Raw genomic sequence first — 24,349 nt, forward strand, 5'->3', positions numbered from 1 at the left:
CGACCCAACATTTATTTTGATTTCCGTCCACTTGGGACGTATTGGCAGCGATTTTTGTTTGTGCGTTATGTAACGAATGTCTGTTATGTGACAACCGTCACTTCAATGCAAGCACATGTGTTTTTTTACAAACCACTGCTCACAACTCGGTATAAAAGCGGTGGATTTTGTTCGGAAAATATGAAGTTGCTCGTTGACTACTACTACTCGTGATCAAACATGTCGAAGTTCATCATTCTGTTGGCGCTCTTGGCCGTCGGCTCCCAGGCCCGTCCTGAAAATTCTGATCTATGGGCAAAAATTTCAAAAGCTGCGTCTGAATTTGAAGACTTTGTTTCCAGAAACTTCCAAGATGCCCTGGATCAAGTAATGGAGCATTTGGAACACTTGAGTCATAAGTTGAATAATAAACTAGTGGAAATACAAGATACAATATAAGGAATCAGAGAGTTCCAAGACGCAGCTGCATGGTACGGACACGAGGTTGCCGAAAACACCAAACAACTGTTTGCGCAGAAAATACAAGATCTCAAAAATAAAGTCAAAGATTTCGTGAACGAAGCCAGCAAGCACAATAATGGAACAGCCAATATGTACCTCGACAAGCTCGTTGAACTTCTCGAAGGATACATCAAGAAATTGGAAAATGAATCCTCTGCTGCCCGCTCCGCCGTCTCCGAGATCTAAAAATTCATTTGAAAATACGCCAACTACGCTGTCTAGCTCGTAAGAAATGTATCTGTCTTCCGCAAAAACATCACGACTATCCTCGAACCGCTGGTCACACTTCAGCGGATTGTCACCAGCCACTCGAAAGACTTAGAAATGTAGGAAACTCATGTACATTTTCATACGAATTACGCACGTTGCCCCGTAAATATTTGTAATCGACCGCAAATAAATGATCAATTCATAGCATATGTGTGTATACCGTGTAATCTTCTTTTGGTTTTTCACTTCGAGTACCAAAATCTCCCGTTTTCTTTGACTCGTTGTAAAAATTACCCCCCCGAACTACCGTGCCACCACCCCGATAATTCTTGCAATCCATATTGCGACTTTGAATTTTCCCTACCTGATTCTCCCCCTTTCATACCGAACGTGTTTGCATGAAGAATCTCAGTATACCAAAATGAAAATCTCACCCCGTATACGTACTGTACGTACCTTCGGTTTTGCTGGTTTATAATGACTTGCTTGATCGAAAGTGACGAGACCTCGAAATATCTCGATATCCTGTCTAAATGATGGTCTTTGTTTGATCCGTTCCAACGTGTCACGAAATACTTTTCGATTGCTGAACAGCGTCGATTGAAGAACGTGAACAGTATAGACTTTCCGTCTCAAACAATGTTTGCAAATAGAATCCGACCGCTGCAATTATTGTCCAAAATGGGAAATTTATGGGTGTGAAGATGAAAAGATCATCCGAACACAAATTAAGTGCAATGATTGAAACAGATAATGTGTGTGAAGAAGTAATCAAGTACGTCAGAGTTTCTGATGTTCGAACAAATCATCATTTGATGCTTCAATGACCTTTCACTCAAGTAATTGCTGCTAAGACTCAACATTTGATTGACCATAGTGCATAATGAAGGGTTATCCACATAGCTGATTGCGAATCTGGAGTCAGATGTTGTAATTTCGTGAATACGAAATGGCGAATCCTAGTCGGAGAACGAAAATAGTATATTACACGATACAAGAGCGCAAAGTAGGTGATTGCCGCACGAGTCGGAGGGATTGGTGCGGGAGACACCTATATGCGCACCTGTATCGTATACTATTTTTTCCAACGAGCTGCGCGAAATTCGACACATTGGTAACTCGCTTATAATACCACATCGTTAAGTCCATCACAATCATTAAACACAAGATAAATGAACTGATGTTACGGACAGCGAGGGTCTAGGGGCGCAGCCCCTGGCAGGGAAGTGGGGGACGAAACCCCGCTTTGATTCAAATTTAACTCAAACATCAATCGGATCTTGATAGCGAGCTGAAACATACCTTGAATTTTGACACAAATGTGCATCAAAATTATCCACATTGTATAAAAATACACTCTCAGATGTATTGTGAGATTAGTAGGGAATTGCTAGAACCAGATTCCATACCCGTACATCGGACAATTCGTCCACCTTTTCGAACAGATAGGCCAATAGAGAGATGATTATTTTCAAAGTTTGGTCGCCATATTGAATTATTGATGAAATCTCATTTGTCGAACGAATACATTTCATTTACGCTATTGCGTATGGACAGAAAATATTTGAACGATTACGCAATATATGATACGGACGAATATGAATTGCTGATGTTCAACCCGACATAACATTCGTTTCGATTTCCGTTCACTTGGGATGTATTGGCAGCGATTTTCGTCCGTGCGTCATGTAACAAATGTCTGTTATGTGATAATCGTCGCTTCAATGAAAGCACACGTGTTTTTTCACAGACCATTGCTCACAGCTCACTATAAAGGCGGTGGATTTTGTTCGAAAAATATCAAGTTGCACGACAACTACACCACCAAACATGTCGAAGTTCATCATTCTATTGGCGCTCTTGGCCGTCGGCTACCAGGCCCAGGCCGATCTTGATCCTTCTGGTCTATGTCAAAGAATTTTGGGAACTGCAACTGGATTTGAAAACTTCATTATCGGAAATATCAAAGATGCCCTGGATCATATAAAGGAGAATTGGTCTAGTTTTAGTAACGAAGTGAATGTCGGATCAGAACTAATACGACTCACATTGCAACAAATCAAAGAGTTGAAAAAGATGATCGCAAACGCGGAAAACGGGGTCGATGGGTTCCAGGAAGAATTGTTGGCGCATAGAATACAAGATATCAAAGATAAAGTGGGAGAATTCATAATTGAGGCCAGCAATACTGTTAATGAATCAGCTAGAAATCACCTCAACAGTCTCATCGAACTTCTCGAAGAATACCTCGAAATGTTGGAAGGTGGATCCTCCGCTTCCCGCACCACTGTCGCCAGATTCTAAAATACAACCATGTACATGTAATATAATAATAATTTTTAATCAACCAGCACTAATTACAAACTACTTTGACACACCAAAATAAATTGAATCGAATTCCGAAATTTCGTCGAATATTTCTATGGTTCGACAAATCTTGTTCCCAAGGATTCGTCAGGTAGGAGTACATGGTACAGCTGGAGTAATTCTGGTTCGGCTGTAGTCGCTTCTCTGTCGTATTGGTCGTATGTTCCACTGTTGAGCTGGAGCTTGTGTAGCGTTGACGTTCTCTGGGGTGCCACATCGTTCAGCGTTAGCCGCAGATTAGAAGCCATTTGGGACGTCGTTGTTTCCGGCGTTGAATCCTGCACTCTGTGCAACGCAGATTTCTTTCTGACCAATATTTCCTAGTCTCATTACTGTAGAAGTTCAGGGGTCATCAGCTGGTGGATTAGTCCAAGCGTTAGATCCGGTCGAGGCGGTGCATTAGTCGGCAGCAAGTCCGATGGCCGTAGCATGCCGTAGCATCGGGAGTTCCGGAGGTGGAGCACGGAGATCGGAGAGCCTAAAAAGGGCCTTCCACCAGGCAAAGGTCCGAAGAACTGGGGTCGAGACTCGGCGGCAACCGCCAAGAATGCGACAATTATGACAAACCCAATGTCGGTCTCTCCATTGCCTGTTACTCGTTACGCGATGATCCTTATCGGGTGAAAACCATAACGGCTGCGATGCAACGGTAAAATCATTGCTGCGGAAAAATGCGAGTGTTTCTGTTGTTACCAGTACGTAAATGCGGGACCGCTTCGGCAAGTCTATTTACAAGCTATCAATGACCCGTCAATAGATTATTTCAGCTCCACTGCAAATCGATCCTTGTAACAGTCCGTTCCATCATGTTCCATGAAATTCACTCGCGTCGCGATAAGTTGCTGCTGTATCATTTGCCAAAAGTAGTGGAGAATTTTCCAACCTCGATTATTTGCAAGTGTTCGGATCAGGTGACACAGGTGCAAGACGGAGGAATGATTCATGCACTGATAAGTAATTGACGCAATCCGAACCAAACGCTTCATTGATTCCGATCGGCTACCCTAACTTGTTTTTACGTTCAACGACATGTGTCGTTCTGTTCATGTTTGCACTCGGTTGCGTCAATCCACTCAAATTCCAAGCACAAGCTCATACGTCGTACAAAATTATGGCCCGAATCCCATCAAATACGTTCAAACAAGTTATAGGCTCAATTCAACCGTTTAACAAGATGGATTCCCGGAGGTGTACATTCACCCGACAGATCGATCGTTCTCGAGACACGAGTTTCTTCACTTTACTACAAATATTTTCTCCTGAATAAGATAATAAGCTATTTATGATTAGTTGCGACTTTGTGCCATAGATCATTCAGCAATTATATCCCTTACTTTGTTTTCGCTTCCCGATTACAATTAAAAATGAGTGGATTTTTTAAAATTTGAATTTCAGCCATCAGCATTTCTATGTACTTCCTTTGTCCCTTCCGAGGGTATCATCAGCTTGAACTTTTTCTGGTTTCAAGCCGCTAGTGATTTCCCATATTTTTTCCGGCTGCTCCCTCATTATTTCAACTGATCTCCCGAAACACGGTTCTGATATTCGCACGGGCGTTTCCGGTACCATCGCGAGTATCGGCTCCGGTTCTTTCAAGGGACCAGCCACATCGATGTCGTCTGCGGCTCTTCGTTCAAAACGCGGCAGCTCCACCCCATCAAACTTCGTTTTTTCAGGGGTCCACGTCGATTCAGTTACGAAGTCAGCGGTTCCGTACGTGGGATAAGCAATTGACAATACAAGCAGATATTGCTGTGCGCTAATCATAGTGAATTTGGACGGACTGATTCACTAATGATACTACTGTCGGCTGAAAGTTCTAACTTAACTGACTGCGTCTTAGTGAAATGACTCGAGTTTTATTGATCGTCCATTGTTTTATAAGTGCTGCATCTCAAGGTGAATGTTCATAAAATCGTTATCACGCCGTAGTTGGTCTGTCTAAAGGTTTTTATACAATCAACTTTTTGCATAACAGTGTACGGTTGTAATGCAAATTGATGAATTAAGTATCGAACGTTCACAATCTCTCAGGATCAAAAAGAACTATAGGATAGCATAAGATCTTCGGATTTAAATATCTACGCAATTTTGTTTATTGGAAATATCATTTTATTGATCCAATTGACGTAGCACAACGATCTTCACTGTGAAATCAAATTAAGAAAGATGCTAAGACAGAGTGTCATAAGCATTGGAAGATAAAATACTATTACTGCTATTACAGATTGTGCATTAGGACCCTAATTTCTGGAGAAAAGAAGTATCATTGTTTTCCGACAGTATGTGTGAACATCGATTTTCAGCCCTTCGTCCCGTTTCCATTACCTGTTCAGCTTCGGATTTTTGATTTTAACCACAGCAACCTGGCGCAACTGCGGCCACAGTGCTTGTCGAAAGTTCATCGTCGTTGGGGGAGCGTTTGAACGTTTTTGGTGGCTCGTCTGTCTGAAGCCTGACCTGTTCCATTTCCGGTAAAAATTGTAACTCCTCTGCAGTTTCACGACGGTGTCCCTGAGTTTTAAATGTCGAGAAACATATTAGCCTATCCAATCACATCGTCTTTTCATTGTCCGCAGATAAGAAGAAGTATAATTACCGAATTGTGATGAAATGAGGTCAAATCAAAATTCGGGTCTGCTCCAAGAGGGGCTGTTACCTTCTGCTGGCGGATGTATTCGACGTTATTTGCAATCGCCATGCCGCATACAGCGATGCAGAAAAAAGCTAAGCGTATGTACATTTTGAAATCGTGAATAACTTCGAATTGCTTGAGCTGCAGATTAATTTTATATGCTTCGCTTTTTAACGAAACGGTTGTTGAACTATATCCTCCAATGTATCGTACTACCCTTTTTATACGCAATCTGGAAACGCGATGTTTAGCAAACTCGATAGGTTTTTATTCAGATTATAGATCGTTTAGAAAGTTTATATTCTTTTGTTTTTGAGCTAGTTTACAAGAAACAAGGACCGTTACATCAATGTCAAGGTGGCCATCATATTTTGATTGACTTTTATCGGTGATGTGAGTGCCGTCAGAAAATAAATGCAATTCAACCGTCAAATGTAGCTCGATTGAATTGAGCGTATCTCAAAAGCAATACCCTTCGAATTAAGTTTATTATATGCAAAGCGTCGAACAAGAATAGAGTGCTTATCGTTGATGAATCTGAATTTGCATCTCAAGTCATCGAATTGATCAGTTAGAATGACATTCTAGTCTGCGAGGCAGGGTGTTTATTCAGTTGGTACATTTCAATCGAAATTGCAGTTTACAAATTACAGTTTATATATTACGGAAACAATTTGTGACAGCTACGCATATAATATGCATTCGGGACTTGCGTTGTCTGCAATCGAAGATTCTTTCACAGCATCGGCGTGATCTACGGCCGTCGCGATTGGATAGGTGGGTTGATTGAACGACGCAGCAGCAGCTTCAGAATCAGTGTCCATTTCCGAGATAGCGGAATCTTCAGGTGGGTCCAAACTCGTAGATACCACTTCAGCATTATTTACGTCGGAAGTAATCTCATTGGGTTTGATTTCACGTGGCTTATTTAAGGAGTCGGGAGTCACATGCACAATTTCATCATATTCTTCATCTTCGCCTCCGTAATCTAGTTCGTTTGAATCATCGTAGTTAGGCGTTTGATTTTGATCCGAAACTCCCTCTGCAGCACTCTCATCCATTTCTGATGAGGTTGAAGATGAGGAAGAAGATGAAGAAGAGGAAGAAGATGAAGAAGATGATGAAGATGAAGAAGAATCACTGCCATTATTCCCCGTTAACTTGGCCCATAGAGATTTGAATGTTGTCGATAATTTTGAAAACAAGTGAGCAGGATTTGGCTTCGCTAGAGCCTGCTGGCTGCAGATAGACAAAAGTATAAGCAATACGACAAACTTTGACATGTTTCTTCTTTGGGTTTGACTAAAATTTTAATAACTCCCGAAATACTTCAAGAGGTTTTATCTCACTGAGGAATCAATCAACTGTGAAGAAATCTTGTTAGACATTTTCGACAGCTGTGCAAATTCAAAAATAGCCACTTGCACAGGATTATGACGATGTCAGCGAAGTTATGTAACGGTTTTCTTGTCTTCTGAATGTATACAAACAGCCACATGTGCAATGATAACTTTGATGGAAAAATCCATGCCCGATAAATTGCGTCTTTGAAAAACAATATGACTCACTAATGCAATACGTGAGAGTATATTGAAAATTAAAAGGATTTCTGTCATATTGTAAGTTATGACAAATTGATACATTGATGGAATCTTTTGAAAATCAGATCTTCGTTAAACAATGTAGGCACAATTGACGTTCAAAATGCGTTGTCAAATAAAAACGCCCTTCCAAAACCAGCAGCGATTGCAAAGTCATTAGTTAACGCAACTATTGTATAGGCATTCACTAACGATAAAACGGCGATTGCAATGATTTCGACTTTATCTGGATCTCTTTCAGACCCGTTAGCATTAACATCATCTTTGTTATGTTCCCGAGCCTACGACGGGATTTTCTGTGTTTATCGTATTTGTTTTTCTCCCCTTCTCCATCAAATGCAACTATTGATGAGTCCTTACATGTATGCTTCATATTCTTCCAATCGAACTAAACTCTGAAATTCAAAGAATTCTGAATATACAGAATCCTCAAAAGATTTGAATTCTCCGCTGTCGTGGTTCCTCGTTGTGTACAACAATGATACCATAGATATATTGAACATGTATATATTGTTCGTTGATGATGATACGTTGAAATTCTGTTTTTCATCATCCGAACTCCCCCAGATCGAGAGTTCAGGGTACGGATTTGAAAGTGTTTGCTAGCTGCATACCGCTCAAAATACAATCATCAAGAACACTTCTATTATGTTTCGTACCCGATTTGAACCTCTGGTAAAAAATTTTCCGAAAATAACAACGGTTTTTATAGAAAAATTATGATCAATTGACTGTCAAAAAACAAATCGTCTGTACAACATCTGAGCAAATTCAATGTAAGATTAGCCAATGTTAAGATTAGATCAATGTTAGCCACCAAACGATTCACAATCACCTAACCGGGCGTATGTTAGATATAGTGCTGCTTCGGTATCTGAAATGCTGTCAGATAAAACGCCCTAATTTAGGTTCAATGTGCTATTCCAAAAACAGTATTTCAGTTTCCGATATTAAGTTAATGATATTATAATGAAAAGATTACCCGTTAAGTGCATCCGAACGAATGGTACGTTTCGATATTTTCAGGTCATGCTTCGTGTACAAAACGATTCTAATCAATCGAGGCGAGAAGTAAAATATCGTATAAAATTTTCAATCTTAGAGTATATATTTTTTCAATACCTCAATTTATTCAGAAAAAATGTCGTTATTTTTTTTTTAAATATACATAAAATTATCCATGTTTGTATTGTATTTATTTGTTTTCCTAATATAATATTTACAAGTCTATGAGTTATAAGCCTAATCATTATTGGTTATTTTTTTGAAAAATATGTTTATTATACAATGTAACGAAGATCAGTTTGGTGCTCCAAAGTTCCATCATTTTTTCTAGAGGTAATTAATAAGACTAGCGTACTGCCTTTGACTTCGATGATTTCCTTCTCAGATAACAAGACTATTGTAGTTGAGCTCCTGACTTCCATCATTTTCTTTCAAGATAATAAGAATATCGGTATTCTGTTTCTGATTTCCGTCAGATTTCCTCGCCCATGATATCATGGGATCCGGCTTTGACAGGACCTGCTGGCTGCGGTCTGCCAAAAGCACAAACAATAAAACAAAGTTAATCATGTTTTGGCTTTGGACTTTATTGACTTTTCCGAAAATGCAATAGCGGTTTTAACATATCAGACGCACTAAGCCGGAATGGTATGGAATTATTCAGATGCGGTATCTATTATTGAAAACGCTCTTACATATTTATTAAAACAAATACAGATTAAGTAACAAATTTTGGGAGGATCTGTGCTTCAATTCAATATTCGTCCAGTTCAAGGTGAGACAAAAAAAAGTATTAATAATACCAATAATATCACGCCCGAGATTTCATAAAAACCATGTGATCTATTTGCGTAAACCATATTTATGATCTACCTAAACTGACTACAGGTATTAGAGTTACGTCTCCCAAGGTCACGAGAGGAAAGGAAAGGATGATTTTATGCTGAGCCAGTCCAACACGATAATACCTTTCAGTGAAAGAAGAAATCAAGTTTACATTATTCGCATATCATCTTAAGTTACGACCCACATCAGATCTATTTTCTTGGACGGGATTATAGAATCCACAACTTTTATTTCACTAATTCGTCTTCGTATAAATCTCTGATAAATTTGTAGCTTAGATTTGCTAATTGAAAGCAATTATTCATGCGAATTACACGATTGATCGAGCACTTGCATTCACTCAGTTAATTATTTACAGATTTAATAGCACAGAACTTCAATTTTCTGAATGTTATTCATTGTACTTATCGCTGAATAATATCCCTGAATCAATCGAGATACCAACAGCCATCGTTCTTTTTGTTGTCACTTCACACAGTGGATCGCAAATTGGCATTGGAAAAATGCATTCTTCAGATTCTCTTTGAAAGCCGTGTTCAAAGCAAGAATGATCAGGTACTGATATGTATTTTTATGGATGATGATGTTGATGGTGGTTCCGCCATACAATAATCAGGCCTTGATGATCAGCAGTTGCCAATAAAGATTCGTCGTAGTTGAAAGAAAGAGCAAGAGTGGGTGCAGCATGACCTTGAAGACGATTTACACAAGCTCCACTTCCTTCTCTAGAAGAGTCGATGAGATGGATTGCACCTTCCTCGGACCCCGTTGCTATCAAACATGCTCCCATTTGCGGACAGAATGTTGAACGCACCAAATATTGTCTAGTAATTGAGAAATATGCATTTAATCTCTGAATTGGTGAAGCTATGTGAAAGAATAAAAATTCATTACTCACCTGTGCTTTACAGGGTATTTCCTCCACAGCGAGAGCGTTCCTTGATTATCAATGATCCGGTACAGACATACACTGTTGGAGGCACTACTTAATAAGAGCGTGGGCCACGGAAATTCTTTGGAAAGCCAAGAACGCCAGGTAAGAGCGGTGACAGCCCCCCCAATTCTGTCAATCCGTCGGAGCTTGGTCAAATGACCCGAACCCACCTCCAATTGACAAGATACTACAGAGCCTCTGTCATTTCCTGCCCACACTAAAGAACCACCACCACTTTCTTCACAGGCTAGAGCTAAGATCTTAAATCGAACAAAACCACGAATAAGTAATTGTGAGGCCATGGAAACACTTTCATCGACAATAGAAATTTAATGTCAGAAAACCGACCTTTCCTCCAATTTTTGCAGAACCTCCTCGTGGATAAATTCCTGTGGACACATTCAGGACTTGCAAAAGTCCATGAGAGTTGCCAGCTACTACCAAGTTATTGTTAGCTGGAAGAAAAGCGCAGCACAGAATTGCGGCGTGGAGTTGATCTTTAACGGTTCGCAAACAGTATGTTTTGGAGCGATCAGGATCACCTGCACCAGAATGAAGCGATGTGCTTTGCACGCCCCAAAGTCGAATCGTAGCATCTAGAGAGGAGGATACTATCAAATCGTTACTGACACTCCAGTCAATAGCAGTAACTCCTTTTTCATGACCTTTCAAAAGTGCAACCACTTTGGGTGGCGTTCCGGTAGTGCCAGTTACCTCACAAATTGAAATAACACCATCTAACGAGGAACAGCACAGTTTTGATCTGTCATTGTTTGCAAACTTGAGCATTGAAATAGCTGCAGAGTGCTGGTCAAATATGTGATGAACTCCAACAAAGGCATAGTTTTCAGCAATAGATTTTTTTGACTGTGACATTCCTTGTAACCTACTAGAACCTTCTGAAAACGGTGATTGAAGTCCTGGACTATTGAAATTGACTTTCAGGTCATTCTCTGACAATCTCGAAATGCTACAGCTTCGAATGCTTGCTGATCGACTCCGGCTGCTAAGACTAGCACCACTAGGTTCTCCAATATTTCCATATCTACGCTGCAATAACTGGGAGCGTATCTTTAGATACTGTATTTGCACATCGGATTCCTTGGCAAATTTTTCTCTGAGTAGTTGGGAACGCCGACGTATGTATAAAGTTTCTGAAAAAAAGAATGACTGTTCATCGACGAAAATTCAAATTTAAAAATGAAAAATTGCCAGTCGCTAATATCGATAGTGAGATCGATACAATCGACATCCGACTTCATCATGTCAAATTTTCACATGTGACATCTGTCAAGCAAGTGTCAAATATGTCAAAGGGACATGATGATTTCACCATATGTCATTCAATTCAGGTTATTTCCAACTGACAGAATTTTTTTTTTATGCTACGTACTGAGATTTGGTTGATTTAACGCTCGGTGGGAATTGTATTTAGCATCGAGCGCAAATACCTGCTGACGCCACATGGAACCCATCTTGTACAATTATCCTGGTATTTTGGGTGTAAACTCCGATGTACTATAAACATTGAGATAGATAATTACACAAATGACTACAATGGATAGCGTGTGGCTCAACGAATGCAGACGTTGGTATGGCTATTGCTAGCTTTGTAGTGTTATCTACTTTCAATGGTGTAGCCTGCCTACTGTGTGACTGCTGTGACCATTTTGTCTGTCCATTTTGTCGGGAAAACCCCTGCTGTTACGTCATCGGTACAACATCGGTGTAAACAACGCATTTCTATTCTATTGTCTCTGTTTATTTGTTTCTTTCGTTTGTATACCAATTTTACTGGCCTTGTGAAAATTACAATAGGCCGATGCGAATATTGTCATTGACGGAAGAAAAGGCAAAGCGGAAGGAAATTTCACAGGTGAGTTTTTGACAGAATAATGATCTAAAGTAGTCACACCAGTTTATTAAAAATTTTAGGTTAAGTAATTTTTTGTTCTTGAACTACTTATGCACTGCTCTTGACCAGTAACCAGTGATGATTGTTAAACTTCCAATGATAATTTTATGTGCAGATTGCCTCATAATGATCTGTATCTACTGGAAAAGTGGGTTGAAAAATACAGTGAAAACAACTGGAGACCAAGCTGTGATGATGTACTATATTCTGTACATGTCAAAGAGTCTTACTTTGACCACACAAGATTTTCCGCATGGTTGAAAACAAAACAATGTACCAAACATTTTTGGCTTTATGATATATTGTATCTCTTGCAAATGTGAAACCTCCTTGCCGAGATCTACTGCAATCCAGTATTGAAATTTTGTTCTACAACGGAATTATTCCAGGTTTTCTATTGTAAAAATCTCAGCTTTTACAGAAATGGAATAAAAATATAAAGAACCTTCATAGCGCAAAGCATATATTAGATACTCTTCAAAAAATCTTGTTTTAGGCAAGTTCAGAACGTTTTTTATTAATTTTTCTGTGGAAAGTCTTTCAGTTACTGAGAGATCTGTTAATGGAGGTTTAATTATAATCGGTGAACAATAGCAATTGAGTTCTCCATTTGTGTGTACTTTAAGAGTAGCAAACAATTTTCAATGCATCAGCCACACATGAAGATCAATAACGTGTAACTATAACCGGTCTACGTAGTTTCCGATAAGCAGACTCATGTACTGTATCACCACTCTTTTACTTTCTCATCAGAAATAATTTCGGAAATAACCCTACACCATAGATATTACTAATTTCATGAATCGCAAATTAGTAATTATCAGTCAACTAATGTTCAGTTAACGAGTCAACGTACAAATCGTTGACTGATGATTTCTGTCAACGTACAGATCCTCAGCTCCTCAGCGTTGCGTTCTCAACTGCGGTTTCCTTCTCTGTTTGAATGTCGCGCGCAAAGGTAGGATTTTTCCTACAAAATGGCTGCTACTCGTTCATTGAAGTCGTCAACCATGGTATACATATACATACAACCGCTACAAGTAAAGCCATCCGCTATCCAGTGTAAATCGTAGGAACGTAGAAGTACGTACTTCTGTGGACGTAGAAATGCAGGACAGAATTAATCAAAAGAGTGAAGTAAACGCTAGAACATCGGTTGACTTGAGCCAGTAAGTAAGATTTTAAGAAGACTAATATTGGTAGAGCCTTTTATCGAGGGTGTTGGAATTTGCGACTTATTTTCGTATAGGTCGTTAAATAATATGCACATCAAAATACTGGCCGAGTTGACATTATGAAATCGTGCAGAATAATTTTTCCCATTTCCTACCGGTAATCGTCGAGCAGTGTGTCATTTTCGCGAACTTTTAGTCAGTGGCGCTTCTTGGTTAAAAAGGAATAAACTAAAACTAAAAACGAACGAACAAAACGAAAGTGTCTATCGGTCGGCCATACTCAAACAATCACCGATCGTCATCTAGGAACGACGACTAGAATTTAATGTCTAAAACCCAGGTTAAATATAAATAATTTACCTGACGCATTACGCGATCGCGTCTTGCATCACAAAATAAACCCTCAAAACGTAAATTTGATAACTGAAAAGCTGTGTGGAAAGATTTGCTGGTGGTGTCAAAAAAAGGAAAAAACCTCTTGTACTTATTTTCTCCGGCTTTAAAATCCCTCGGAAAGCGTGGCGCTCGGCGGACGGCGGTGAAAAAAGTGGCGTAATAGCGACGGCGGTATCGTGGGTTAACCGATGAGTGCCAAAACCGATGTTAATAGGCGAGTTCTCGCTATTCAGGCAAAGAAAAAACGGCACAAGCCTGGAAAACGGAAGGTAAAAGGATCGTTGGGCGACACAGATACACCCGGGTCGAACGGACCTCAAGGGGGACCAAAGACTTCCTCTTCAAATCAAGAAAATACCAGCTCAAGACCGTACTCCGGTGGCAACGGAAGCAGGTATGAATCGTCAGATTTTCCCTTGATAAAGCCATAAACCATCAACTATTATTATCTACGCTGCCAATGTCTCTCAAGTTCGCCTCCGACAGGGAATGACAAAAGGGAATGATTGTTTTCTTCTTTAATCATCACATTTGCAGGTGTCGATCAATCGGAAGTGCAGCTTATTACTGCTTCTTTTTCCTTTGCTAGGGAATGTCGTTAATTATAGTGATTGTCACTATCAGTGGGGATTAGTTTCCTTGGCTAGACAGAAATATGTTGAATTTCCCCTCGTCAAAGCAAATTTGGATTCCATTTTTCAGATTTACGATGGAACAGAGATCTGATGGATTAATCCAGAGAGTAGAAGATGAATCAAAATACAAATATACTTTTGAGACATTCCATTATTGTTTGGAAGACATAAATAGACGAAGAATAACTACTGATTAGAATTTAAAAAACTGTGCCACAAGTTCCTGATTCTTTTTTGAATGCAAGCAAATCATGGGCGGTTGGAATAAATAGAAGAAGCATTGGATAGATGAATAATGCTTCCAATCTCGTTTACCTTTTCAGGACCTCCACATCTGTTGCTAAAACATTTTTGCATTCGATAATTAGAATAATTATCCACATATTTAGGTGGCGGAATAATTGAGTCTCAGATTCAAGTTTTTGTGTATCAGTGTGATCAATATTTCATTCATAGGACAAAAGTCTGCAAGCTTTTCACTTGTTCTTAAATGCTTTATGGTGAATCAAATAAATGCAAAGCCTGGAAGGCAGAGGCTTTTGATCTGGATTTACCTCAGACCTTATTAATATAAAAACCTCATGGAGGGATCTAAATTTGATTAAACAATTGACAAAAGTTATTTTTGTCAAGCATTAATGGTTGTGGTGAATTTTTATCTCTCTTGTTAGTTATCGGTCAAGTTTTAGTTTGGTGACTTGCACTGAGAGTCTTTTCCCTTGTAACAGATTAGTTTGCAAACAGAAGTGATTCATCCAATTTGATTTGAATTATTGAGTGGGTTTCAACTTTCATCTATCTCCTTGTTCCGGTGGAACAATTTTCATTCATTACGATGTCTTCAATACATTTCATCTAAACTAGATTACCATATCAGAGTGTTAGGAGCGATAAAACCTTATCAAGCAACAATGCAGCACGTTCATGAAATGTATTATAAATGGACTGTATTGGATTTGTACTATTACTTTATTCATGACATGACGATAATACTGCTGTGAGAGTTGAAAAGTATTGTACACCAAGGTTGTAAATTTGGCACAATATCATTATCAGGTGCTTTTCTACCCTAAAATCATCACGTATTGATCAAAAAATTTTACAATAGTGGTCTATGAGAAGTATTCCACGTTTTTTTATGTTTTGGAATACAGCACCTGTACTCCTTCAGAGTTTAAAGTTTTTATCATTTTGAGCACCCTTTAATTGCCCATGAAAATCGGTTAAACATTAACACAGGTTGGAGCCTTGTCATAGCTCGAGTAATGAGACGATTGAGGATGATGAGATCTATAGTAGCGACGACGAAGAGCAGGAAGATAGCAGTGACTACTGCAAGGGAGGTTATCACCCTGTAAAAATTGGAGATTTATTTCTCAACCGCTATCATGTTACACGTAAACTTGGATGGGGACATTTTTCTACTGTCTGGCTCTGTTGGGACCTTCAGGTAATTCAGATGGTTTAACTTATCACACATAACGTCAATATAGACTCCTTAAATCCAGATCTATCTTTCACGACTACTTTTCTTTTCTATTCTAATCTTGTCATCTGTCTCTGTTACAGGATAAACGATTTGTTGCACTGAAGGTTGTTAAATCTGCATCACACTTTACAGAGACTGCACTCGATGAAATAAAACTTTTGAAAGATGTTCGCGACACGGATTCAAATGACCCAAAGAGGAATAAAACTGTTCAATTGTTGAATGATTTTAAAATCAGCGGTATCAATGGGCTCCATGTTTGTATGGTTTTCGAAGTCCTTGGACACAACCTACTCAAACTCATCATAAAATCTAACTATAGAGGCATTCCAAGGAACAATGTCAAATCCATCATTAGACAGGTTCTCGAGGGGTTGGATTACCTTCATAATAAATGTAATCCAGTTTCTATTATCATCTGTTAGTAGAAACAAGTCAGGCCAAGTCACGATTTTTTATTTTTACTTACAGGTAAAATAATTCACACAGACATAAAGCCAGAGAACGTATTGATATGCGTAGATGAGACATACATTAGAAAATTGGCATCAGAAGCTACAGAATTGTATTCTTTGGGATTTAAATTGCCGGTATCATTAATATCTACCGCTCCAAAAGAATTCCAGGAGCCTACGACGAACACGAAAATGTCAAAGAATAAGAAAAAAAAATTGAAGAAGAAGGCAAAACGACAGAATGAATTATTGAAGAAACAGATGGAGCAAATAGAAGAAATTGAAGAGCAGAGCAAGCTGCTCGTTGACCCAGTAGAAAATGGAGGAGTGGAAACCAACAGCCCTGATCAAGACGTCAACACTGAAAGCATTGAGGATAATACAACAGAAAGCAAAGAATCTCCTGATATCTCAGAACCTCCGACATCGGAGCCAGCGCTGCGGATAAACGGCATAGATGTTTTTACTGGTGGAGAAAAAATAGAAAATCAGTCATTGGAAGAACACCAAAAAGTTGAAGACATCACACTCTGTGATATTGAACAAAGTTGCAGTGAAGGCACCCTTGCGCCTGATACCGAGGAAACTGAGGAGAGCGGTGAAGGTAATTAAATTTGTAACCTAATCAAGAAATTAAATTATAGATTTGAATAATTCATATTCTTTTATTACTTTTTAAACTCAGGTAACGCATTAACTAGTGTGCATATTCTGAACCCTCCGGAATCTAAGCAGTTGAAACGTGCATCGGTAGCACCTTTGGATCCAGCGATAGTCGAGTGTGAAGTCGAGGTGAAAATTGCAGATCTTGGGAATGCCTGTTGGGTTCATAAAAAATTTACAGAGGATATTCAAACACGGCAATACAGATCCCTCGAAGTATTATTGGGAGCTGGCTATGACACTTCGGCAGATATTTGGTCTACCGCTTGTATGGCTTTTGAATTAGCCACTGGTGATTACCTATTCGAACCTCATAGTGGTGATGATTACTCTAGGTAAGATTTTAGAAGCTACGAATTTCGAATCAGCCCAATTAGCCGCATGCAAAATTTTTAGTTTCAGATACTTTTTCACTCAATTCACTAACTGAAACACTATAGCAAATTTATGTATCATGTTAGCTAATCTTATTAGTTTGATGTAGACTCGATTTATACACTTTTTGTTGTCAAAGGAGGTCAGGGACTTCTGCCTTCTAAAAAGATTCTTTGTTGTACTTAGAATACATCGTAATTTCAAAATACCAAGCTCTACTTTTGTGAAGTAGTTTATTTAACTCGTTCTAATCATTCTCTGTGCGGATGTCTATAATAGAGAGTTATTGCAGAATTGCCAAAATTTCAGAATATATTTTTAATGTCAAACTGAGTTTTGGAATGCAGAAAAACTACGAAATTTCAATCAAAAGCACATAGTGATTCTAAAGACGTGACATAATTGCTCGCCTCTCTTGTTTTCAGAGATGAGGACCACTTAGCCCACATAATTGAGTTACTTGGTGAGATTCCACGGCGCATAGCACTTTCCGGAAAGCACTCTCGGATATTTTTCAACAAAAAAGGAGAATTGAGGCACATAACCGGTCTTAAGCCTTGGAGTCTCTACGAAGTCCTAACGGAGAAGTACGACTGGCTGCCGAGCGAAGCACGTGAATTTGCTAAGTTCCTAACACCGATGCTTGACTTTGATCCCAGTAAGCGGGCAACAGCTGCAGAGTGCCTGAAGCATCCGTGGCTAAACCAAGTCAAATAATCGCGTTTTTTAATTGTTTTATCATAAAAATTTTTCAACTCCCCACCGGTTTCCCTGAAACTTGCGAACCTCAAATCCCAATCATCATTACCCGATTAATTAGATACAAAAGCGTAGCGCCCGAGCCGTACCGAATAGCATAGTGTATTTATTTAGAACTCTTTGAAAATTTTAGGACCCAGTTTTGTGTGCCGTGCAAACGTTGTCATAGTTGTGATTAGAATTCGATTCGATTAATGTCTCAAAAATCTGAAGTTTCCGTGATATACTCTAATCACCCATTTCCTTTTCCTTTTTTTTTCAAATTCCTGTGCCAATAAGAAGTTGGGTTGGACACACGGTAAAACGGACAAGAAAAAAATAAATAATACACAGGCAGCGTTCAGATAACTGTCACTTGTTGTGTACGACGTGTAATTTATAATAACATTTTAAATTATATATTTTCCAAACTAATTGTCTGTCTATTATTTACACTTTTCGTTCTGTAATTTCAGCGTCTAAACGCGCTTTAATTTTTTTGAAATACTAACACTTGTGCCTCATTAAATTACTTGCACAGGCTTCCGTAACCTGATCAAAATTATCTGCAGTTCTCCATTTTTTTCGAATTCTCGGATTTGCCGGTAAGGCATTTATCCTTTTTCGAATTACTGTGCAAATTGCAAAACACCAACTTGTTTCCGCTTGGTTTTATGCCCAACAAAGAAGAACAAACATTTTGAATTTTTATTCGAACATATGGCTGCCAATGTTTTTAAATTTACACCTTACGATGTTGAAATTTGGTAACATTGCGATTTGATAATACAATTTTCGTTATAATCACATAATGTTTGAATCAATATCGAAGCGTTTCTTCTTGTCTGTAGTTGAGATGGCACAGCACGAATAAACACATTCGAATTGACAAGATCATGGCTAATTTTGCAATTGGAACAGTTCAATTCTCAAAAAAATTTAAATATTTTTGTACTAGGAAGAGCAACTACGGCATCGTCTGCACAGTTGTAGAATAGCAAAATACTTGCATGTTCCATCGATATCTGTATTTGAATTATTGCTGTGAGGTGCTTGCAACTCTGTACGATTTAACTCTCGCAACAAGATTACCAATTGATGTCACTGATTTGTATTTATGTCTTTGTTAATCATATTTTTTCATCATAACTGATGGAGACTTAAATTAAAATCCTTAGTACTTTGTTACATCTGCACTTTTGTTGCGTCCATAAGTTTTTAATTAATCGTATCATATTTAGCTACCATTCGAATTAATACTTGCATGTCCAAGGGTGACAAGTTCACTTATAACACTGTTTCTTTTCTTCATGTTTTTTATATTTTAGCAGAATTTATTAAAATGCGACGGCCCTTGTCCTGCGACTGAAGTCTCATCGCCGTAAACAAAAGTTTCATCTCATTTTTATAGAACCAGAGCCAGAGTGTAGTCATAATATAACGATATTATCTGCTTCTTTTACTAGACAAAAATTCAACAAGGTTGTACGATACGATAAAAACATATTCGAGTGTGAAAAAAGCCAGCTTGATTTTTCGCACTTTGAATTGCTACTTACAGACCTTGTTATCAAGCTCCGAGAGCAGATTTCAGTCAACCGTAAGGGAAATTTTTCCGGCGGAAGATAGGTAGGTAGGCAGATCTGGTGTTTTGATATAAGGACAATTGAGTGTTTCATAATTTCGTTTTTTCTCAAAATTTGATAGCTGTGTCAATAATTGACTGAATTAAAGTTGACTGTTATGATAATGAACATTGCCTCATACATATGTATATCTGTTATATCGCACAGCATGGTCACGGTGAACCACAAAAAAAGGGACTTCACGCCGACTGACTTCGACTTCATGAATTTTCCGTCTTTGAAAAATGTAAATTAAGCATTTCGATATTTGTGAGTCTGAACACCAATAGTTCATACAATTTAATAATATTACTTTTCTATTTTCATAAATAAAAATGAGTTGTGTCATTGGCCAAATAATCGGAAAGCATGGCGAACTAATTTGATCGATAAACAATTATAATTGGATAAGTCCATGCAAAAAAAGAATGGAATGTTCAGTCCATATTCGTGCCTCAAAAAAGGATTCGGCTACATTTTGAGAATCGTACCTTTTTGACCTTAAGTGGGAAAAATTTTAAAAATACTTTTTTGCAAAGATTTCATTGAAATTAGTGACGACTTTTGAACCCGTGTGATAGGATACAACAATTTAATGATTCTCTATCTTTGATTCAAGAAAACTTGGATCATGAATTAACTCATGGCTACCTATCCGCCTATTTTTCGGACGATAATACTCTATTAATTCTTCCCTGATTCTATCAATACTTCAGTAACAATATTAATAATAAAAATAATACATTGTAATAATTACTCACTTCATTAGATACAAAATAAACACGAATATATATATATATAAATAATGATCAACGTGAATTTGTACAGTAATGAGATTACACTGAAATTTTTTAGTACCCACATGAATATATCCAACTACGCGTACATATATATACACATAATTTTGCCCACAAATAACTAGATTAAAAAAAAACTCACAATTTTTTTTCAATTTAGGTCCTAGGTTTTTCTTTGTCTTATCTAGTATATGGAAAGCGTATGCTGATTTACTACCTTTTCGTTAAAATGTTGTTTTAATTTCTTTATTTATCGTATTTATAGTTATTTTTTTTATCGAAGCAGTAATTGTTTATCATGTATTTTTACGTTCTTTGCACGCCACAGATTATGAGTTGGGTATTATCGTGTAGTTCGCACATAAAATAATGATTACAACAGCAATCTATTATAAATAATATCTGTGTTACATTTAATATACTAGATTTGAGCCATAGGATAACTAGGTAAAAGGATGATAACCGTATGCACAATAGTTTGATGTTCAAACCCTGAAATGCTTGAAGAAAAATTATAACATCAATCACAATTATAATCTGTGTAAAAAGTATGTAATTAAAATGACAAAAAAATTAATAGTACTCATAATAATGATAACAACAGCAGTAATAATAATAAGAATGATAATATTAATGATAATAAAAATTGTTATTATTATTATTATACTGATTACAGAGCGCCGTTCGCAAATAATATGAAATTTAGGGTCCTCTTTAGGAGGCTTGTCTTATAAATAACTGATGGATAAATATGGAGCCTCATAACAATTTATTTGTTCGTAATCTCTCCATGTACTCGTGGACCAGCTATCCGTTTCTCGCGAACTGCCGACCACTTGAAATGACCGCAATCAGGCATCGGGTCTGTTCAGCGCTATATTCTGAGTGACTTGAGAATTATATTATTAGGCATTGATATTGAAGAAATGAAGGTGCAGAAAGTTAGACGAGGATATATGTTATTGATTCATATATGAGGGACCCAGAGATTTCAATCCATTGTAGTTTGGAATTTGAATATGAAGTTCTATTATTGGATGAAATTCACTATCATATAGTATCACCTTTATGGCTGTATTTGATTTAGTTTTTTCAGCAAGATATGTAAGCGTTTTTAGTACTAGCCAGTGGATGGGATATACCGATTGACGGAATTGTTCGATTCCGAAGTGATATATCTGCAACATTGAGTTATCAGCCGATGCTTCGTTGGGTAGTATTCTGCCTGTAATGAGTGAAAAACGAATTCAACAACATTGACTTTTCAAACGCAATGATATTTCATTTCACTGGTAACAAACCTCATTGGAGATAATAATTATCGACATCCGATCTTTGCGGCTGATCAAATGAGTGCGGGTCCATTTTTAATCGATCGCCTAGAAGACCACGATATTCTACCCCGTTCCTTGCTATATTTGGTTTATGTTATTTGCATAGTAATGATTTTATGTTTCCTCAACAACCAAACCCGAAATAATATTCTGAAATTCTGCTGAATGATTATTGAAATCATGTTTTGATTGTCGAGTTTTGAGGTGACTATCAATATAAACATGATACGAAATATTGGACATTTAAACCACGTATATAACTATACTTATATGTATATTGACTGCAATCGCTTCCAAGCTGAAGATATATGCTTAACAAAAGTACATACCTATATGAAAAGTACAATTATTATGAGACGTGAGACCACGAATGCTGATCAAATCGATTAGAAATATTGAATTATGATGCACTGCACGTAAAAAATTATTGCTGTAAACTAATGTTATATATACTTGGTTTACAGCTATTACTGATTTTAACTGTCGCTGGCGATGGTGATAAAAAAAAAACATATAAATTCACGTAACAACATAAATGAGTTAAAAAACTGTAAAGGCATGAAATGTGGAACGAACATGTTTTATAGCGTACACGTTTTCTTCATAATAAATACACACGATTGTTTGAAATCTGATGGAGAAAAATTTCCAACGAGATTGCACATTAGTATAATATGTATATACTCACACATACGTAAGTATGCGAAGTTAAGGCTTTACGTAAACGCATAGGCGATGCGTAAATTTCAAAATTAAAGAGACATGTAATGAAAAGTAACACCAATAAGTTAATGCAATTTTTTCCGGCTCATTCAAATTTTTTACAAACATACGATGAATTGTATAATTATGAAAATGATTAACGATAAAAAATAACTATACATATACATATATACATTTTTCAATGCTAGCAAACAAGAAGTCAATCATTGAACTTAAGCAAAGTATGTATGAAAATTTATAATACAATTTGACGACCACTGGAAAAGCTGTTCGTATAGGTATACGAGCATCAAATTGAAATTTGACATAATAGTCTGTCTGCAAATTTCGAAAACTTTTTCAAAAAGTTTTCCTAACTACTCGAGAGTTTCGCATTTTATGGTCGAAGGTGCGAAAATATACCTGTTTTGTATTTTTGGATGTTGAAAAAAACCAGAAGTATGAAGAAAAAAACATGCATTGCGATAAAAGGAAATCGCATGTTTAAAATCTGAAGCGAGATTCTCCAATGACGACTATACTACCCCACTGATCGGTGGTTCTTCGCATAAAATTCGACTATTTATATAGAATCAAATCACGGCCACTTTCCAGGATCCTCATCCATGGAAACTGTCCTACTTCGTTGATTATAAATCCACGGATCGCTCGCCCTCAGTGGCAATATTAAAGTAGGTTCCTACAGTAAATGATTCAGAGACCATGACAGCGCGAAGCTCATTTTAAGGAGATATGAAAGAAAAACAAGTTATCGGCTGAAGGGCGAGTGTAACAATATAAGTAATATGTATTATGTTCGAAACACAATTAATAATATCCATTTGGTACATAACAGCCTTAGTCTCGTTGTAATTAGAATTATTATACCTGTTACTCCGCATGATGCTAATTAGCTGATATCTGTCATCAGTGTATACTGTATCGATGATAAATAATAAATTTAATAAGTTATAAATTATTATGTGAATGATGAATTCGAATACTCATATAGATACTATAGATACATTAACCATACACATATAGATATATTATGTACATGTATAATCTGTATGTGGATTGAAGATTTCATCAGAAATCAATGAAACAAATAACTATAAAAAAAAAAAAAAAATTATACGTAGATATGTAGCGACTAGCCAAGAAATCCAAATTATTCTTGAATGATCCTAAAGTTCTACGATGGGAACGACGACTGTGCAAGGGCATAAAAATTATCGAAATATATGATATAGTGCTAGATTGCGAATAAGGATAACAAATAACTATGAGAATGATATGCAAAGGACGAAAAAAAGACAATTCTTATTTTATCAAAAATAAAGATAAATTGAAGTATGAGCTATTATTATATGATTTTGATTTTTCTGTAAGAGTAATTTTTTTCTCTTAATTCTCCGGCTGTTTTACGTTTTTAATTTAAGTATAAGATCAGATAAATGATTTTGTAAATATTTGATTGAATTAGATAAAATATCTTTCCGCGCATCTAATAAGCAGTATGTGTATATAATAAATAATTGTTGATTGGATTGGAACATGACGGGAATTGAATCGGTGTACTTGGACGTTCACATTAATTTAGATATCCTCTATTAATAGTTGGAATAATGATAATAATAATAATAAAAACAACTAGGATTGTATCACTACATTTATTTAAATCGAGAAAATTATTGACAGTTAATATTGCGCCCGATTAATTATTGATATGGATATGACCCCCACCCCCTAAAGTTTGTGTATATGTTGCAATCACCTTTTATGTTATACTATAAGTATACATTGAACATGTTTGTATTCAATTATTCTAACGGAAAATATTAATTAGTATAATAATAGTACGATGCAGTGGTTACGAGAATGAGATAAACACGATGCATTAAAATATAAGTGGTGTGAAATTTACAAGAAATAAAGCGATTAAGTGCGT

The 24,349-nt window shown here is 37.2% G+C and overlaps 3 protein-coding genes and 1 long non-coding RNA gene across 5 annotated transcripts; 2 read left to right on the forward strand and 2 right to left on the reverse strand.

Moving 5' to 3' along the window:
- Positions 1 to 5,172: 5,172 nt before the first annotated feature.
- Positions 5,173 to 5,915, reverse strand: LOC105689483. Its single transcript, XM_012406519.3, has 2 exons — positions 5,678 to 5,915; positions 5,173 to 5,592 (listed from the first exon to the last, which is right to left on the reverse strand). The coding sequence occupies exons 1-2, from the start codon at positions 5,819 to 5,821 to the stop codon at positions 5,431 to 5,433; spliced, it is 306 nt and encodes a 101-aa protein (XP_012261942.2). The 5' UTR covers positions 5,822 to 5,915; the 3' UTR covers positions 5,173 to 5,430.
- A 2,970-nt stretch (positions 5,916 to 8,885) lies between these two features.
- LOC105689408 (WD repeat-containing protein 13-like) lies at positions 8,886 to 11,634 on the reverse strand. The gene is made up of 4 exons (XM_020854200.2): positions 11,493 to 11,634; positions 10,448 to 11,253; positions 10,064 to 10,359; positions 8,886 to 9,989 (listed from the first exon to the last, which is right to left on the reverse strand). The coding sequence occupies exons 1-4, from the start codon at positions 11,572 to 11,574 to the stop codon at positions 9,737 to 9,739; spliced, it is 1,437 nt and encodes a 478-aa protein (XP_020709859.2). The 5' UTR covers positions 11,575 to 11,634; the 3' UTR covers positions 8,886 to 9,736.
- A 199-nt stretch (positions 11,635 to 11,833) lies between these two features.
- On the forward strand, positions 11,834 to 12,462 carry LOC125499944. The gene is made up of 2 exons (XR_007277051.1): positions 11,834 to 11,975; positions 12,130 to 12,462. It is a non-coding gene; the product is annotated as an uncharacterized LOC125499944 (long non-coding RNA).
- A 639-nt stretch (positions 12,463 to 13,101) lies between these two features.
- LOC105689406 (SRSF protein kinase 3) lies at positions 13,102 to 19,128 on the forward strand. 2 transcript variants are annotated; one of them, XM_012406396.3, is made up of 6 exons: positions 13,102 to 13,979; positions 15,460 to 15,670; positions 15,790 to 16,105; positions 16,181 to 16,768; positions 16,850 to 17,162; positions 17,628 to 19,128. In XM_012406396.3, exons 1-6 carry the CDS (start codon positions 13,774 to 13,776, stop codon positions 17,917 to 17,919), a joined length of 1,926 nt encoding a protein of 641 aa, XP_012261819.1. In that variant the 5' UTR covers positions 13,102 to 13,773; the 3' UTR covers positions 17,920 to 19,128. The 2 variants fall into 2 exon arrangements, with proteins under 2 accessions (XP_012261819.1, XP_012261820.1); XM_012406397.3 differs by having other exon boundaries at positions 15,478 to 15,670.
- Positions 19,129 to 24,349: the final 5,221 nt, after the last annotated feature.

Source organism: Athalia rosae, chromosome 2 (assembly GCF_917208135.1).
Source record: "Athalia rosae chromosome 2, iyAthRosa1.1, whole genome shotgun sequence".
NCBI classification, from domain to species: Eukaryota; Metazoa; Arthropoda; class Insecta; order Hymenoptera; family Athaliidae; genus Athalia; species Athalia rosae.

What these genes read in the sequence shown, in the direction of transcription:
- LOC105689483 (XM_012406519.3), bottom strand. Translation starts at nt 5,821, where the DNA reads ATGTACATACGCTTAGCTTTTTTCTGCATCGCTGTATGCGGCATGGCG. An exon ending in CCTCATTTCATCACAATTCG is followed by an intron (nt 5,593 to 5,677) that starts GTAATTATACTT and finishes TTTAAAACTCAG; the next exon opens with GGACACCGTCGTGAAACTGC.
- LOC105689408 (XM_020854200.2), bottom strand. Translation starts at nt 11,574, where the DNA reads ATGGGTTCCATGTGGCGTCAGCAGGTATTTGCGCTCGATGCTAAATAC. An exon ending in CTGCAAAAATTGGAGGAAAG is followed by an intron (nt 10,360 to 10,447) that starts GTCGGTTTTCTG and finishes GTTCGATTTAAG; the next exon opens with ATCTTAGCTCTAGCCTGTGA. An exon ending in AAATACCCTGTAAAGCACAG is followed by an intron (nt 9,990 to 10,063) that starts GTGAGTAATGAA and finishes CTCAATTACTAG; the next exon opens with ACAATATTTGGTGCGTTCAA.
- LOC105689406 (XM_012406396.3), top strand. Translation starts at nt 13,774, where the DNA reads ATGAGTGCCAAAACCGATGTTAATAGGCGAGTTCTCGCTATTCAGGCA. An exon ending in GGATTACCTTCATAATAAAT is followed by an intron (nt 16,106 to 16,180) that starts GTAATCCAGTTT and finishes TTTTACTTACAG; the next exon opens with GTAAAATAATTCACACAGAC. An exon ending in AACTGAGGAGAGCGGTGAAG is followed by an intron (nt 16,769 to 16,849) that starts GTAATTAAATTT and finishes TTTTAAACTCAG; the next exon opens with GTAACGCATTAACTAGTGTG.